Source organism: Microtus oregoni, unplaced genomic scaffold (genome assembly GCF_018167655.1).
Source record: "Microtus oregoni isolate MIOR12 unplaced genomic scaffold, Mior012 000005F_ref0000423, whole genome shotgun sequence".
NCBI classification, from domain to species: Eukaryota; Metazoa; Chordata; class Mammalia; order Rodentia; family Cricetidae; genus Microtus; species Microtus oregoni.
The window spans coordinates 20,439,549-20,459,069 of NW_024543064.1; the positions used below are offsets into that span (position 1 = coordinate 20,439,549).

The window sequence follows — 19,521 nt, forward strand, 5'->3', positions numbered from 1 at the left end:
CATGCATGAGAAGCAAGTAATCTTTCCCACTGAACCACCCACCCTCCGAGCCACTATTTTATTTTTATTGTTTTTTTTTGTTTGTTTTGTTTTTGTTTTTTTGTTTTTTGAGGCAGGGTTTCTCTGTGGTTTTGGTTCCTGTCCTGGAACTAGCTCTTGTAGACCAGGCTGTTCTCAAGCTCCCAGAGATCCGCCTGCCTCTGCCTCCCGAGTGCTGGGATTAAAGGCATGCGCCACCACCGCCCGGCCTTACTTTTAAAATTTTATATATAAAAGTTAAGTAAGACTCAGTGCTATGATTCTTGGTAGTCTGACATGTATTTTTGTTAAGCTAATTATCATTTACATGTTAGAATAACTTCCATATTTATCTTTTATTTATTTATTTATTGGGGGGGGGGTTCGAGACAGGGTTTCTCTGTGGTTTTGGAGCCTGTCCTGGAACTAGCTCTTGTAGACCAGGCTGGCCTCGAACTCACAGAGATCCGCCTGCCTCTACCTCCCGAGTGCTGGAATTAAAGGCGTGCGCCACCACCACCCGGCTCATAATTTTTTTTTATAAGGAAAGGAGGAATGAAAGACAACACAAAAACTGCCTCTAGAATCACTGTAGCTCCTGTCCTTTAGACATGAAAATATATTCCTTTAAAAGCATCCTGTCCAGAACGCCTTATATTAAGTAGTATGACCAAATAGCTCAATTCTATCGGACTATTGACAGAGTCAATGAGGAAAGCAAACCATAGTTTGTTTCTTTATTTAGAGTGTGCTCATGAGAGGACAGTATCTCTTCTACGGTGTGGGATCCAGGACACAAACTCGGGCCATCCCCTTGTCAGCAGGCTGCTGCTCCACCACCTCACCGGCATTCCCTCATTCCTTCACTAACTTATGATTTTGAGCCAGGGTCTCACTTTTTTAGAGCCAAGCTGATCTTGAACTTATGTCCTCCTGCCTCTGCCTCCCAAGGGATGGGATTACACCTGTGCATTATCATACTTAAAACCTCAAGTTTTTGTGTGTGCGCATGTGTAGGTTTTCAAAGTTACTTTTTCAGTTAGCATATAAAATCACGGGTTCCGTTATGGCGCTGTCACGTATGTGTCATGTCTGGTGCTGACTCACCGCCCCCCCAGGTCTGCCTCCCGCCCCACAGCCTACACTCCTGGCCTTGCTCAGCAGACCCCGCCTGCTGCTTTCTCACCGCATCCACTCCATTCACCTTCTCTTTCCCCCTCCCTTCAAGACTTTCTGCTTACAAGATCCCTCCCTGCTTATACACAATTTAAAGTGAGGTTCCACACACCAAGACAACACTGGTGTAGATCTGAGTTTGGCTTGTTTTGCTTAACATAATGACTTCCAACTTCAGACATTTTTCTGTACATGTCATGACTTGATTTTTCTGGGCTTTCAGTTTGTTTTTGTTGTTTTAGACCTTCAATTCTTAACCTTCCTGCCTCTATTTCTGTGTGCCACCACACCTGGCTGCAGTCCTACTGATGGACATTACGGCTGATTCCATTTCCTGAGTACTGTGAACAGTGAAGTAATAAAAACGGATATTCAGGTAGCCCTGTGGGAGCTGAGATAGTGTTCTTCAGACAGAAACCAAAGTGGTACAGCTGGCCCATATGTGGGTTCTTTTTTGAAAAAGTTCCACAATGGCTATACAAATTTACATTCCCAATAGCCATAGATGTTTTAAGAATATAAATTATGGGGGCTGGAGAGACAGTTCAGTGGTAAAGAAAATGTGTTACTCTTGCAGAGAACCTGAGTTTGCTTTTGAGCATCCAGGTTGGGCAGCTCACAGCTGCCTATATATTTTAGTTTCAGGGCATCTAACACCTCTGTCCTCTATAGGCAGTATACTTAGGTATATACACATACTTCTACCCCCTATCAAATTGTGGCTGGAGAGGTGGCCTCACAGTTAAGAGCACTTGTTGCTCTTGCAGATGACCCAGGTTTAGTTCCCAGCATCCACGTGATGGCTCACAACCATCTGTGACTCCACCAGGGATCTGATATTCTCTTCTGACCGCCACAGGTACCAAGCATGTGGCGCGCGCGCGCACACACACACACACACACACGCAGACAAAATATTTACTCATAAAACAAATCGACTTAAAAAACAATTTAAAAGACCATAAATTATAATGGCTACTGAGTTTTCCATTATATGGACAACTGCAATTTAACATATGCTTTTCTTTTTTTGGATTTTTGAGACAGGGCTTTTCTGTATAGCTTTGGAGCCTGTCCCAGCACTCACTTTGTAGATCAGGCTGACCTCGAACTCACAGGGATTGCCTCTGAGTGCTGCGTTTAAAGGCGTGCACCACCCCCACCCGACTGACAGATGCTTTTCTAATGCACTTGTACAGGTTTCTAAATTCTTTATGTTTGTTTGGGTTTTTGTTGTTGTTGCTTGAGACAGGGTTTCTCTGTGTAGCTCTGGCTATCCTGGAACTCACTTTGCAGACCAGGCTGGTCTTGAACACACAGAGATCCACCCACCTCTGCCTTACAAGTGCTCAGATTAAAGGCATGCTCCACCACTGCCTGGTCATTTTCTAAGTTCTTACTACTATAAGTAATGCTGCAATGAGTATCTCTGTTAACAAATTTTTGTAACTCTAATTAGTTCCACTCAATAAATTTCTAGAACTGAATCTGATTCTGGAACTGGAATGAACTCTTAATACGCATCACTAAGTTTTCTACCTCACATCAAAGTTCTTTCAAAATAAGCAGATTATTGCTGGCTCTGACCACACTGTGTGAGCCTCATTCACTTCTCAGCCCACCAGACACAGGGCTCCAAACCCCTTTCCTATCACAACACCCAACTTTCTATAGCTCAAGAAAGATATGAGTACAGACGACCCCTAACAATTTTTCTAGATTTCTTTTACTTTTTTCCCATATTTTTAAAAGAGGACACTTTGATTTCAAGCTGAACTCTGAGACCATCTTTTTAATAAAGATCAAAATTTAGAAGAATTTATCAGACCAAGGCTTAAATCTAAACCTATACATTTACTAATTTTATGACTTTAGCTGCTGAAAGGGGACAGTATTACTACTTACTATAAGATCTACTTTAGCATTGAATGAGACAACAATGTGAAGTCCTATTCTAACATATTTTGCATGATACAGTGACTATTTTTGTTTTGTTTGTTCTTCAGTGTAGTCCTGGCTGTCCTGGAACTCACTCTATAGACCAGGCTGACATGAGTGCTGGGATTAAAGGCGTGTGGCATCACTGCCCAGCTACAACAAACATTTAAAAATATAATTATAATGAAAATTTATTCATTAGTTTAGGGTTTTGTGTGTGTTTACTTGTTTTTTTGTTTGTTGAGTTATGGTTTCAACAAACAAAATTTGTTTTGGCTCAGGATGACCAAAGTCATGGCAAACTTCCTGCCTCTGTTTCCCAATTAAAGAAGCGAGTAACTATAGTTGGCTACAATTAATAAGGATATTTTCAAATGTCTACTTATACTTGAAATATATTAACAAACTAGTTAACCTGAAAACAGCACTAAGGTAACAAACCCACTAAAACCCTAATTTCAAAAGAAGCATTTTCTGCTGGGCAGTGGTGGCGCACGCCTTTAATCCCAGCACATGGGAAGCAGAGGCTGGCAGATGTCTGTGAGTTTGAGTGAGGCCAGTCTGATCTGCCGAGCAAGTTCCAGGACTACACAGTGAAAAACCTTGCCTTGAAAATAAAAATAATAAAAAAAATTATATCTAAGTACATAAATATAATACCAAAGAGAGTCATGTATTAAATTCCAAGAAAAAAGTATTTATTTAAATCAGTATTGCACTCATGTGTAAATACCCTCATGCACACACATTTATGAGTACCACAGTGCAACTTAGTGGAAGTGGTTTTCTTCTTCACCTATGTGTGAGTTCTAGGGATCAAATTCAGGTTGTCAGATTTGCACTTCAAGAGCCTCTACCTGCTGAGTGATCCTGATGGGTTCTAAAAAAAAATTAATCTTATTAAAGGCAGGTCCCAAGAAAATGATTTGTAACTAGGCCAGGCATGGTTGCACATGCCTGCTATCCCAGCATCTGGGAGGTGGAGGCAGAAGGACTGGGAGTCAAAGGTCAGATTCAAATACATACAGAATTCAAAGCCAGCCCGAACCAAGTGAGACCCTGTTTAAAAAAGACAAACAGAAGGCCTGTGAGATAGTGCAGCAGGAGGCCCTTAGATACAGGACATGTGTTTGATTTCCCCCGATCCCACAAGGGGGCAGTAGAGAACTGGCTCTCACTTGTGCATTCACTCAGTTACATGTACACAAAATTCATAAAATTGAAACAGAAAAGATAGAGTAACGTTAAGAGATATAATAAATAGGGGCCAGGTTCTCTGATTTCTTTCTCAGCCCAGAGAAACATCACCCTTCACAATAGCCACAAGTAACATAAAATATCCTGGAGTAAATCCAACCAAACAAATGAAAGACCTGTATCACAAGAGCTTTAAATCTTTGAAGAAGAAATTGAAGACACCAGAAAATGGAAAGATCTCCCATGCTCTTTGGAAGGTAGAAGTAACATAGTAAAAATGGCAATCTTACCCAAAGCAATCTACAGAATCAATGCAAATTCCAGCAAAATCCCAGCAAAATTCTTTACAAACTTCAAAAGAACATATGAAAAAACAACAACAAAAATCCTCTACAATAAAGGAACTTCTGGAATCATCATAATTCTTAACTTCAAACTCTACTACAGAGCTACAGTACTGGAAAAAGCCTGGTACTGGCATAAAAACAAACAGGAGGACCAATGGAACTGAACCGAAGACCCGGATATCAATCCATACACCTACAAACCTGATTTTTCACAAAGAAGTTAAAAATATAAAATGGAAAAAAAAAGCAAATTCAATAAATGGTGCTGGCATAACTGAATATCAACATGTAGAATAATGCAAATATATCCATATCTATCACCATGCACAAATCTCAAATCCAAATGGATCAAAGACCTCAACATATAACTAAACACACTGAACCTCATAGAAGAGAAAGTAACCCAGACCCAGAAAGACAATTATCATATGTACTCACTCATAAATGGTTTTTAAACATAAAGCAAAGAAAACCAACCTACAAATCACAATCCCAGAGAACCTAGACAACGAGATCTCTAAGAGAGACATACATAGATCTAATCTACATAGAAAGTAGAAAAAGACAAGATATCTTGAGTAAACTGGGAGCATTGGGGACCTTGGGAGAAGGTTGAAGGGGAGGGGAGAAATAAGGAGGGGGACAGAGAAAAATGTAGAGCTCAATAAAAATATATAAAAAGATTTAAAAAAAGAAGAGAAAGTGGTAAGGAGACCACTTCATAAATATAGCCCCAGCAGCACAGACACTGAGAGCAACAATTAATAAACGGGACCTCCTGAAACTGAAAAGCTTCTGTAAAGCGAAGGACAAGGTCAACAAGACAAAACGATAGCCTACAGAATGGGAAAAGATCTTCATCAACCACACATTGGACAAAGGACTAATCTCCAAAATATACAAAGAACTCAAGAAACCTGACATCAAAAGAACAAATAATCTAATAAAAATAATGGAGTACAGACCTAAACAGAGAACTCTCAACAGATGAATCTCAAATGGCTGAAAGACACTTTAGGAAATAAATCAAGAGAAATGCAAATCAAAATAACTCTGAGATTCCACCTGTCAGAATGGCCAAGATCAAAAACTTTGATGACAACTTATGCTGGAGAGGATGTGGGGTAAGGGGTACACTCCTGCATTGCTGATGGGAATGCAAACTTGTACTGCCGCTTTGGAAATAAGTACAGCAACTTCTCAGAAAATTAGGAAACAATCTCCCTCAAGACCCGGCCATACCACTTTTGGATATATATCCAAAGGAAGCTCAATCATACCACAAGGACATGTGCTCAACTATGTTCATAGCAGCATTATTTGTCATAATCAGAACCAGGAAACAACATAGATTCCCCTCAAGAATGGATAAAGAAAATGTGGTACATTTACACAATGGGATACTACAACGCAGTAAAAAAATAATGACATCTTGAAATTTGCAGGCAAATGGATGGATCGAGAAAAAAAAACATATTGAGTGAGGTAACTCAGACACAGAAAGACAAATATAATATGCACTCACTTATACGTGGCTTTTAGATTTGGACATAAAAAAAAAAAAGAAAAAGAAAAACCAGCCTACAGCCCACAACCCCAGAACCTAGGCAACAAAAAGAATCCTACCTAAGAGAGATATACATGGATCTACACAGGAGTAAATTGGGAGAGTTGGAGTCGTGGGAGAGGATAGAGAAGGAAAGGGGAGGAAGGGAGTGGAGCAGAGAGGACTGTGTATAGCTCAGTAAAACAATAAAAACAGATAGATAGATAGATAGATAGATAGATAGATAGATTAGATAGATTAGACAGACAGACAGATAGAGGCAAAGAGAGATGGCTCAGTGGTTAAGAGTTCTGTGCTAGTCAATCATGAGGACCCAAGTTTGCATTCCAGAGCCCATGTAACAATCTAGGTATGGTTTCAGTATGTGCCTGATCTCAGGGCTATGGTAAACAGGGATAGGGTTTCTCTGTGTAGCTCTAGCTGTCCTAGAACTCGTTCTGTTAACCAGGTGGGCCTCGAACACACAGAGATCCGCCTGCCTCTGCCTCCCAAATAAAGACGTGCACCATGACTGCCTGGCAGTGAGGTGTTTTATCAAACTGAATTTGGGGTAAAAGAATCTTTATTATTCAACAACAGATGGGATCAACAATTCAGTGTGTTAATAGAGCTTGGGCTTACTAACCATAAATTTCGAAGAGAATGAAGGGGAAGAAGTATAAAAATAATTACTGTACACTGATAGCCTATTATGAGCCATCAGAGAAAACTTTAGCTTAGCCAGGCGGTAGTGGCGCACACCTTTAATCCCAGCACTCAGGAGGCAGAGGCAGGCGGATCTCTGTGAGTTCGAGGCCAGCCTGGTATACAAGAGCTAGTTCCAGGACAGGCTCCAAAGCTACAGAGAAACCCTGTCTCGAAAAACCAAAAAAAAAAAAAAAAAAAAGAAAGAAAACTTTAGCTTAATATATGCAGTAACAAATAACCACAGGCCTGGAGAGGTAGCTTGGCAGTTAAGAGCACTGACTGCTCTTCCAGAGGTCCTGAGTTCACTTCCCAGAACCTGCAGGTAGGCTCACAACCATCTGTACCTGAAGTGCCATGGAGTCTTCCACCCTCTTCTGGTACTCAGATGTACATGATGACAAAACACCCACAGACGTAAATAAATAAATAAATAGGTCTTTTCAAATCATTGTTTTTATAAAGGAAAGAAATAACCACACACATCTGGTGGTATATACCAGGGAAATCTGCAGCAAGAGGATCACTGAGCTTAAGGAGACATACAGAGACCTTGTTATGTATTATTACCATCTAGGAGCTATATATAATATAGTGGTGCATCCTATATTTTCAAGCACTCTCAAGAAACCAAAAAAAAAAAAAAAAGAAAAGAACAAAGAATTAGAGGCTATAAAACACTGTCTCGGACACCAAAAGAAAATAAAACAGGCTGTGGACTGAGGTAGAGTGCATGTGCAGTGTGAAAAAGGTTACTGACAGATCTCCAGCACGCAAAACAAAAGCACACAAGTACCAGCAATTCTATTTAGCATTTACCAAGGAGCCAGAGAATGCTCAGAAGCTGTCAGTAACACAAGACACTGGCCAAGTGAGCCAGCAGAATTAGGAGCAGAGAAACTAAAAGCAAAAGCAACTAAAACGCCCAGCATCTATGGGATAACTTCTCTAGACAACTTAAAAAGAATAAAAACAAGAACAAAAAAACCTCAGCTTGTTTAAATGAAGTCTCAAAGACATTGTTTTTTTTTTTTTACTAAAAATTCTTTTTAGATTTATTTATGTATATGAATATTTTGGCTGCATATATGTCCGTCTACACGCATGCCTGGTACCTAAGGAGGTTAGAAGAGGGTAACTGAATTCTCTAAAACTGGAGTCACAGAAAGTTTGGAACAGTTACTACTGGAAGGGTGGGGCGGTGGTGGCGCACGCCTTTAATCCCAGCACTTGGGAGGCAGAGGCAGGCGGATCTCTGTGAGTTCGAGACCAGCCTGGTCTACAAGAGCTAGTTCCAGGACAGGCTCCAAAACCACAGAGAAACCCTGTCTCGAAAAACCAAAAACAAAACAAAACAAAAAAACAAAAACAAAAACAAAAAACCAGTTACTACTGGAAACTGAACCTGGGTCTTTGGCGAGAGCAATAAGTACTCTTAACCACTGGGCCATCTGTCTAGCCTCCCAAAACGTAACTTTTAACATATTAGGTTAAATTAATACTAAATTTTAAAACCAGGGCCAGAACAGAGGAACAATAATGCATACTGTAAATCTATCAATTTATACATACATGTGTAGAAAATTTGCCACAGATATTATTAAATGCTCAACCTCAAATTAACTTGCAGTAAATAATTTTGATTTATGGTTTATATCCAAGATAAATAAAACTAATAAAAACAATTCCCTAGGCACATGGCTTCAAATGCCATCCATTCTAAAAGCACTTTTGGTTCATCAGAACATTTGATCAATTTGGGGAAGGAGAAGTAGGGGAAGGGAAGAGAGAAACTAGCCAAAACAAAAAACAGAAAATAACAATGATAAAACAAAAACATGAGACATATTCTAACTGAATATTTAGACTACACGGTTTTAGCAGAAATCAGTCACCACAAAATATATTTACCACTTTTACCTTAGCATAGTACTATGTCCTATGTAAGTAAGGCAAATCAGTGATGATCCCTCAGTTTCCCAATGATTCCAAACTTCTAGTTGGATGTGATGGCACACACCTGTAATCCCAGCAGTCACGAAGTTGAAGCTGGAGTACTGAAATTTCCAAGCTAGCATTTGCTACACAGCAACTTCAAGGCCAGCCTGAACAATGTAGCAAGACTCTGTTTCAATAAGCTAAAGTTTGGGGAGCATAGCTTAGTCTCAGAGATCTTAGCATAACAAGAATGTGAGCACAAACCTCAGCATTTGGGTGGAAGGGAGTAGAGGGGGCCAAGTTTCAGAGACCTTGGAAATAGGCAAGTTTTGGTGAGTAACCAAATAATTGTGGAAAGCTGTAAGCACAACTTCTACCACACACTTAATGAGCAAGCACCTATAAAGGACAATGTTTCTTCCTCTTTCCTGGTCTGCCTTGCTTGCTTTCTGAGGAGGGACAGTTTCTGAATGATGAGACACTCTTCTAAGAACTGCTCACAACAGGCCATCTTACCAAAAGGAGGTAGTCCATATGTTTGGGTTGCCTGAGGGTAGACAGCGTAGGATTGAGATTGCTGCAGTGTCTGGTACTGCGTCTGCCCAGGGTAAGCGGTTTCCGAAGCAGGAACTGAGAGGATATGTGCATAAGGTCTATGTAAATAGAGAAAATGAAAAGTTCCATTTGTGGCTCATTTCAGCTAATGAAAATGGACAAAACAGTTAATATCACTAAGACAGAGAATCCAGGAATGAGGAGATTAACTTTCCGTGGCAAAATAACTCTTATGATCAGAAAACACAAGTTTGTCCATTACTCTTTCCAAGGAATAATTTAATGAAAAATTAAATAGTTCAAACATCTTCCCAAGTTATAGCTATTACTCTACAGACAACTGTGTTACATGCAAGGCCCTACCTAAATGAGATACTTATTTAACCTCCTAAATGAGGATTACTTATTTACACCCTGTGTTTGAATAATGACTAAAATCTGGGCTGGTGACATAGTTGGTGGAGCATTTGATTCTTTTTTCCTTTTTTTTTTTTTTTTTTTTTTTGAGACAGCATTTCTCTGTAGTTTTGAAGCCTATACTGGAACTAGCTCTTGTAGACCAGGCTGGCCTTGAACTCACAGAGATCTGCCTGCCCACCTCCTGAGTGTTGGGAATAAAGGCATGCGTACACTACCGCACCACATAAACTGGGTATTGTGGAGAAAGTCTATAATTCCAGGACTTGCGAGGTGGAGGCAGGAGGATCAGGAGATTAAAGTCATCCTTTACTACAGAAAGAATTTAGTCAACCTTGACTATGTAGTGAGTTTGAGGTCAGCCTGGGTCTCTTAAGATTCTTTCTCAGAGCTTTTAATCCCAGCACTCAGGAGGCAGAGGGCAGGCAGATCTCTGAGTTTGAGGCCAGCCTGGTCTACAAGAGCTAGCAGTCCCAAAGCCGGGCAGTGGTGGATAGGCTCGGCTCCAAAGCTACAGAGAAACCTTGTCTTGGGGGGAAAAAAAAAAGAAAAAAAAAAGAGTTCCTTTCTCAGAACTAAACAAAAGCAACACTTTAGAACAATGCAAAAATGAACAGAACAGAACTAGCATCTGGCTTTCTCTTCATCCAAGCGCTGGGCCAATTGCAGTTCTCAGACAAGGAAGGTGAGGCTGATGGAGCAAGGAAAAGCAACCACATCCAAAAACAGGGAGTGGAGGTGTGTTCCAGTACCGTGTTTGCTCATTTGTGAACAGGAGCCAGCTCCGTTAACAGATCCCAGAAGTCACTTTAAGCTTCAGCACACTGTCCCTAGTTGGTGCCAGTCACACCAAGGACAGCTAGGGAATCAAATTCACCAGTAAAACCCCTGAGACTTTAGCCTGGCTTTCAGACTTGGCAGTTTATCCATTCTATTATATTCTATATAAACTCTACTTACCTTATTTGGTATATGTTGTAAGAAAAAGTGCTATCACATACCATAAAAGTTTTAATAAATATGGGGTAGGAGGGTTATGTCTTAACAAGGGAAAAGACAACCTCTCTTCCCAAAAAAATCACCTTTGGGAGAAGCAGATAATAAAAAAAGACTAGAAAGAAGCAGCACGTGAGCCCAGCAGGTACGCTGTACACAAACGAGAGACACACAGAAAGGAGAGCAAGGACTTCCTATCTAAGCGGGAGCCTTATACTAATCCTAAGGGAGGTGCATTCAGAGAGGAAAGGAGCACGGCCCCAGTACCAGTCTAGAGTTCAGACAAATACAAAACAGGAAGGCCCGTGCTGTTTTTCTGCTTTGTTCTCTTTTGTTTTTTAAATAAAGATTAATGTCACATTGCTTTCTAAAACGGATTAAAAGGGCATAAAATTGGAATGAAGGTCAAGTTAAACGAGGACTTGAATGCAATAGTCCCATACATGGTGAGGAGGTGAGAATGAAGGGAAAGGCAGACCCAAATAAAGAACCTGACTGTAGTAGCTATGCACACATCAGGGCTGCCTGTGGTGTGTGCATTACACTCATGTTTCAACAGAGTCTCAGAGACTTGCATCAGCCTGGGAAGCAGATTAGACAAGAGTTGCCACTCAAGTCACATGAGAATGCTTTAAAATAGCAGTGTCTGAAAACGGTCGATTTCCAGGTATTGTAAAGCCCATAGTCTCTTCTCCCATATCTTTAAGGATAACACCACCAGGACAGTCAGGATAGCTCAGAAACGATACATGATCTCACTTGGTAGACTTCCAGACTATAATACGGCACAACTTGGATACCAGAAAGCTTGCTGAATTGACCTGTTTCACATCTAATCTAGGTGTGCGCACTCTGTGGCCTGCAGGCTGAACTCATCCCAGGCTAGCTATGCACGAGGCCTAGTCCATTTGTAGAATGCACAGCACAAGAGTGGACACGCCTATGGCATGTTAAAGTCTCCCTATGATGTTTCAAGATAGTGTCAGCCATGCCACAGAAGAAAACCACATGAGAACAACTGGCCCAAAAAGACATTAATATTAACATCAGAATATGGAAAATTTTAATTAGCTCATTTTTTTTAACTAAAGGTTTAAGTAAATAGTACAATAAGGAAAAATGACAGTTTCCTTCTTGTAACAGCCTCACCTTTGTTACCAATTTCTTCATGAATCGTGCAGTTGCTCACAAAACCAACAAGAACATGCTGGCTTAGCAGCTGTCTGAGTCTTTGTATGGGTAGGTTCATTCTTCATTAATACACAACTACAACTTGATACATACTGTTCTGCACCCTACCCACCTTAAAGATGACTAACCTGGTTAGTCTTAAACACTGACCGTATGCTGTGAAGGCCTAAAATGTACCTCTCTGTAACTTTAACCCATCACATTTGTCTCATTTCAAGCTCAACTGTCTGTAGTTGCCAATCCGGAGCCACCTTAAGCTGCTTTTCCTGCTCCATATGTCAATGTACAGAAAGGAAATGGTCAGCTCGCTAACATGCTTTCTGATCAGTCTTCTATTCCAGCAACCATCTGGTTTTTAAAAGGATGACAGATTTTATTTAGATGTGATAAAAACTGGAGTAAGGACATAAAACAAGGGAGGTGAAAATAGTTAAATATTAAATTTTGCAATGAACTTAGAGAAAAGTTTGGAAATAACTATTCAACTTACTTTGCAGAATACATTTGTGAGGTATAATCATTGGATGAGCGAGGGATGTAATCGGTGCATGTCATAACTGAAAGAAAGATATTATCAGGTAAAAGCAAGTTAGAACATTTTAAAAATCAAGTGGAAAACATCTTATTGTATAGTCCTTCAAAGTGAGTAACATAGAGACTGGATGCCAAAAAGGTCCAAAGACTATGTAGCAGAAAACACCTCATTTCTGTTTACAGACCTGTCTACAGAGTTTAAGAGGCAGTAAAAGAAGCAAGATAGGACGGAGGTGGATAGATAGACACAGAAAAGATCTGAAGATAACCCATCTAATCCCCACTTTCTCATCACAAAACTGTCTATGAAGCAAATTTCCCTAGACTCTCAGCCATGCTCATTGACAGACTTCGAAAGCCATACCCATATCTAAGAAATCAAATGATGCTTCTTCTTTGTCGTCTTTACACTCTTGATGCTTACTCCAGGGCATAATCTGTTACTATACAATAGGGGATTTAAAAGGTAGCCTATTGTCGCAGAGGACAGTAACAACAGTGAGGATGAAACAGAGGGAAGGTGTAACTAACACATCACTTGAATTAGCTCGACGTATGGAATAAGGAAGACAGGGAAGCGCAAGGTGACTTCCAGGTTTGTCATTTGAACAGATGGTGGGACAGTACAACTTCCTAAAAAGGGGATGTTTGGGAGAGGAGAAATTAGTCTGGGAAAAAAAAATGTGGGATTTGGCTGGGCATGATGGTCCATGCTTTTAATCCCAGAACTCAGGAGGCAGAGGTAAGTGCATCTCTGTGAATTCAAGGACACCCTGGTCTACTTCTAATGAGTTCCAGGCCAGCCAGGACTACTTAATTGGAGTTTGTTAACAATGTATGACATTTAAAGTAATGTGATGGATGGGAGGATCCCCAAAGAGGATGGTAGCCTAGAACCCAAACCTGAGGCCTCCTAACATTAAACACTTAGAAAAGAAGGGTTAATCGGGGACGAAAAGTGAGGAAGCATTGCTGAGAGGGAGACTGTGAGGAGAGAAATGTCCACTAGAACTGGCAACATGACAGCAACTGAGGGACTCGCCAAGCAGTTTCATGGGAAGAGAGACAACAGAAGCTAAGTCAACTGGCTGAAGAGTGAATGGGTGGGGGGAAGCAAGCAAAGGCAGTTTCTTTCAGAGGTTCTGATATGTCAGGAAACACACAAAAATCTGTAACTCACAAAAGATGCAAAGAGTTTGTGTTGCCTTCTAAAGACGGCAGACACCAGAGCACACCTCTTTATGGCCAGAAGAGTTAGGAGAAAGAATGTGACGGTGCAGGAGTGGAGGGGAGAGGAGCATCACATAGAGTCCTGGGGAAGCTAGAGGGGAGAGGATGCAAAGACAGGGACTTAGATTTGACAAGAGCAAGAACACTCTTCTGAAACAAGACAGCATCACAAACAGAGATAGGGTAGTGACTAAGGAACTCCTCGTGTGGGGCTTTTATTTGAGAAGAGCTAAGCCATGAGGGAAGTGAGAGTGAAGCTTGATGTTCTGAGAGAAGAGGTGGTGTAATTAAAATGAAAGGCTCAGCAGAGAAATGAAGGCTGAGTACTCACCCGAGGCCTGTGGTTATGACGACAGTTAATTCCAGCCAACAATGCTTAGTTATTTGTACACACTTATACAGAAGAGGGAGAGTTGAGTTGCATTAGAGTGAGGGTTTAGGAGGAACATTTGATTGATAGGTAGGATTACTTGGCTTTATGTTGTTTTTTGCTTAAATCCTCTTTTAGGATCAGTTAGGCATTAGCTCACAAGTATTTTAAATTTTAATAAAATGCTACTACTTTTATAAATTCAACCTCCAAGCGAAAAAAAAAAAAGTCACTGAGTATGACTCCTTGGATGAGCAGATTCCTTGAGATTTGTCCTCAGCTGGTATGTCAATGATGCTTATAGGAGTACATGTATGAACATGGTGAGAAGAGCCTTCTAAACATTCTGGACAACCCAGACACTCAGTAAAACCCCATTTTACAAGAAGAACACCCCTCGGTTACAGGAATACCACATCCGCTGTGCATATCACATGGTACTTACTTTCCTCTGACATGTTAAGATTTGACGCAAGGCTGGATGTCTCAGGCTTCTGATCACTGACATCCGGGTTGTTTACTTGACTAGGAGAACCAAAACAAACATATTAGCCCCTGAATGAGGTGCTGCAAGGCTGAAAAGGATAAGCTCAAACCCATCTCCTCCTAGGCTATTCCAGTAAGAAGTAAATCTAGATGATCTCCCTAGTCTTGGTTTTTAGCAACTAAGCTAAAAGCAAGAGGGTCAGGGCCAGTACCTTCCATATCTGACTGTTCTTTTTCATATCCCTAGACCCCTTGAAATTTACATCACTTTGAAGCCCCAGTTAAGTCACAAACAAGTCAAATATTTTTCTCTAAGATCATTTGTTAAAGTAACCCTGAATATCTAACACAGTGCTGTTACTTTAAAAACATTATATACATTGTATCTAGGTGGACTGTAATGTAATATGTTGGTGTGTTTATACTATGAAATAGCAAATAAAGCTAGTTAACAAACACCACCTCACATGCTTATTCTTTGTGATGAAAACATTCGAAATGTATACTTTCTTCCCACACAATTCTGTGTATGTTACTCTGGTTAGAAATACAACAAAGTAGGGAGATTCTAATTAGAGAGAGTGGTCACCATCAGCTACAAATCTTAATTTGAAGAAGTTTTTAAAGATTAAATATGTTTGTTCCCAAGGAGGAGTTCTGAGCCTTAAAACTTGTTATCTTTTATTAAGAAAAAGTAAGTGTGTTGTAGTACACCTATAATCCCAGCACTAGGGACATGTACAGCAGAAAGATCAGGAGTTCAAGGCCATCTTCTAATACGTGAGCCACAAGAGTCCCCAAGACAAAGAGACAAAGTCAATACCCAGGACACTAGCTCAATCTGTCTGTTTGTCTGTCTGTCTACTATCTGTAGCATCAGTGACTAAACCCAGGTCCTCAAATGTGTTAAGCAAGCACTATAGCTTTTTATTAATTAACCTTAAGAAAGCTAAGAGAAATTCTAATAGGTAAGTCATATAAATGAGGAAGATTAAAGTCATTACATTAGAAACTACAATGTTACAAAAATGCCACTAAAATTCTGGAACGGAGATGACTCCAAGTTGAGTCCTTGATAACATTTTCCTCCTCTACTCTCCCTGTAAGTTCAAGTTTCCATCACTTCTACCACAGCAGCACAGTGGTTAGAGTACAGCTTCTAACTTCATGTGCTGACTCACTCCTAACTCTAGCACTTGGGTTGCTGAGCCAAGAGGGTTTGTGGTAAGTGAGGCCAGCATGGGTTACAAAGCCAGTTTAAAGCAAGTCCGCACAACAGAGTGAGACCCTATCTCAGAAACTAGCTAACTTCATTACCATGTGCAAGCTCCAGAGCTTGAATGCCGAGCTCATGATCTACTTTTCCAATAACAACTAGCTGTGTAGTTTGGACAAGTCACCAAATTCTCTAGACTTTGGTTTACTTGTCAGTAAGGATACAAACAGAACCCACCTCTCTGGGTTATAAGGACAATGGCAGTACAAAAAAGTAGCTAAGTCCAGACATAATATGCGCACTAACCGTGCTGTTCTATTTCTTGGTTGCAGTTCATGCACCCTTCCCACATTTATGCCTGAGAGAAGCCTGCTTTACTCTTTCTCCCCTGGGAACAGGTAAAGGCTACAGTGCCAGAGGCTCGATATCTGAGGATATGCCTGAGCGGAGGTAAAAGTAGTTCCTACATGGCAACATTTAAAGCTCTCTCATATGACCTCTGAAGCTAACCATATCCAAGTATCAATAATAAGGAAATTTTCTTCTGGTATATTTTGAATGTTAAATTAACTTTTCCCAGATTCATTCATTCACTCATTCATTCATTCATTCATTCATTCATTCAGAGGCAGGATCTCATTATGTATCCCTGGCTGGCCTGAAACTCGATATAATGACTAGACTAGACTCAAACTCAGATACCAACCTGCCTTTGCCTCCTAAGTGCTGGGTTTAGAGGTGTACACCACCATGCCTACATTTAGTTGGGAAAAAACAAAAACCTTTTTTTTCATGTATATGAAAGTTTTGCCAGTATGCATGTATGTGGACTATGTGTGTGCCTGGTACCTATGGATCCATAAGAGGGCATCGGAGCCCTTGGAACTGGAGTTATAAAGTCACCATACAGGTGCTGAGGACAAAATCCTGTTCCCCTGCAAGAGCGGCAGATGGCTTAGCTGTCTTCTCAACCTGGAAATTTAATTTTTAAAACTAAATCTCAAGCAAAGTTCAATTTTATCTCTGCTCAAATGATTATACTTTTGGAACAGTAATGCACTCCCCAAATTATAACTATGGAAATTAAGTGGAAAAGGAAATAAATGGCATGAACTAGTTATATTGGTACAAACCAACATGCTAAATCATAATGCCCTGAATTTTACATAAAAGCTAAGGACTTCTGAGTCTCACCTCAAAACCTTAAATAGAATTCATACAGGAAGAACATGAAGGGGACCAGAATTTCACATTTCCACTGCAATGATAGTTTCTTTTCTGTTTACTTGAATAACTCTGAGTTACAAAGTTATATTTACTGCTGAATATTATTTTTAAGACCTGAATCTTAAAAGTGTTATGTCCTCATATACACTGGGCACACCAGTTTTAAAAGGTCTCTGATTCTAGTATGATTCTATAGAATTTTATTATAGCAAAATCCCCTACATATTCAAGTGAACATGCACAGATTAGAAACACACTATCAAGACAGTGAATTAACTCTAGCACTTTGTTAAATGTTTAAAATTGTCTGTCCCTAGAGAACTGCATACTGCCTGACAACATTACTTTTAGAACATATTAATGTAAAATTTTGCTTAACAAAAAAGCTGCTTAAAAAATAAAAATGAGGGGCTGGAGAGATGGTTCAGAGGTTAAGAGCACTGACTGCTCTTCTAGAGATCCTGAGTTCAATTCCCAGCAACCACATGGTAGTTCACAGCCATCTATAATGAGATCTGGTGCCCTCTTCTGGCATACAAGCATACATAGAAGGAATGGTGTATATATAATAAATAAATAAATCTTTAAAAAAAAATAAAAATAAAAAAAATAAAAATGATTGTCAGGTGTGATGGCACACACCTTTAATTCCAGCTCTCAGAAGGCAGAGGCAGGCAGATCTCTGTGAGTTTGAGGCCAGCCTATCTATAGTGCAAGTTCCAGGACAACCACGGCTACAATGAGAAACCTGTCTTGAAAAACCAAATAAATAAATAAATAAATAAATAAATAAAATAAAATGAAAAAAAAAAGTCAAACATCATAAACTAAACAGCTCAAATACCTTCTCATTCAACAAAACTCTTGCAAATTATCAATAACTGACAGGAAAAAAAGGAAAAAAATAGAAGTATTACTCATTTTTAAAAGGAAGAAAATTAAGTAGGGAGTGGTGGCCCACATCTTTAATCCCAGCACTCAGGAGGCAGAAGCAGATGAATCCCTGAGTTCAAGGCCAGGCTGGTCTACAGAGTGAGTTCCAGGACAGCCAAATATACACACGCTATGGAGAGGCACCTTGAAGACATTATTACAAAGCTACAAACAGACTATATGCATTATCTTATAGTCCTTTATATGAAGTTTTTAGACTAGTCAATCCCAAAGACTAATCTCATAATAACAGAGAGTGGAATGGAAGATGCTAGGGACAGTAGACTGGGGCAAAGGGAAGCTCTGTTTAACAGGTGTGAAGTCTAAATGTGGGAACAAAAGTTACAGAGATGGATGGTGTCAGTGGTCAAGACAAGTTCATGTACACAGCGATACTAACTCATACTTTTAAAAATGCTTTTAGGGCTGTGGGATGTAGCTCAGTGACAGAGCTTTTCCTAGCACACACAAGGCCCTGGATTCAATCCCTAGTGTGACGGATGGAGGGGAACGTTTACAGCTGAGCATTGTGGCTTAAGTCTTTAAATCTCAGTACTCAGATTGTTTTTAACAGAATTTTTTAAAAATTAAACTTTATTTTATGTACACTGATGTGAAGGTGTCAGATCTCCCGAAACTGGAGTTACAGACAGTTGTGAGCTGCCATGTGGATGCTGGGAATTGAACCCATGTCCTCTGGAAGTGCACCCAGTGCTCCTAATCCCTGAGTCATTTCTTTGGCAATGCTCCCCCCCCCCTTTTTTCCTTTGGCTTTTTTCTAGACAGGGTTTCTCTGTGTAGCCTTAGCTGTCCTGGAACTTGCTCTGTAGACTAGGCTGGCCTCAAACTTAGATGTCTGCCTGTTTCTGCCTCCCAAGTGCTGGGATCAAAGGCATGAGCCACCACACCCTACAGAAGTAGATATCAGAACTTAACTAGCATAAGAAAGAAACTGAAGCCTGTTTGAGAGAAAGGCAAGTGAGTAATAAAGAAAATAAAGAAAATTTAGAAATGTAAAGTGTAAGAATGAGATCCATGGCAGTTGCAGGGTAAAGATCTGGGTGACCTATGTGGTGGTAAAAACAGCATTCTTGAAATCCATGTGCTGGAAATGCTGCAGATACTGGCTCAGATGATGAGTGGACAACCAACAAGAGGTAAAGCTCTGGAAAAATGACAACCGTGACGGCACTGTAGGCAGAACATGAGATGCTAAGAAGATACCTCCTTTCTATAGAAGTGAAACCAATGTCTAGGGTATTACATACTCAATTGATAATTAATGCCAAATTCTTTGTATTTCCTTTATTTTGGTCTTTCCTTTCTTTATACTGTACATTTGACTGAAGAATATATCATTTTGGGGCTGGAGAGATGGCTCAGCGGTTAAGAGCATTGCCTGCTCTTCCAAAGGTCCTGAGTTCAATTCCCAGCAACCACATGGTGGCTCACAACCATCTGTAATGAGATCTGGTGCCCTCTTCTGGCCTGCAGGCATACT

At 40.2% G+C, this 19,521-nt stretch overlaps 1 protein-coding gene across 2 annotated transcripts in view; it reads right to left on the reverse strand.

The window, feature by feature from the left end:
- Positions 1–19,521, reverse strand: part of Eya3 (EYA transcriptional coactivator and phosphatase 3) — an 87,341-nt gene that overhangs the window by 45,376 nt on the left and 22,444 nt on the right. For both annotated transcript variants that reach the window (XM_041651877.1, XM_041651876.1), the window contains exons 4-6: positions 14,604–14,683; positions 12,515–12,581; positions 9,382–9,518 (exon numbers count right to left, since the gene is read on the reverse strand). In XM_041651877.1, coding sequence (XP_041507811.1) covers positions 9,382–9,518; positions 12,515–12,581; positions 14,604–14,683 — 284 coding nt within the window. The remainder of the gene's footprint in view (positions 1–9,381; positions 9,519–12,514; positions 12,582–14,603; positions 14,684–19,521) is intronic.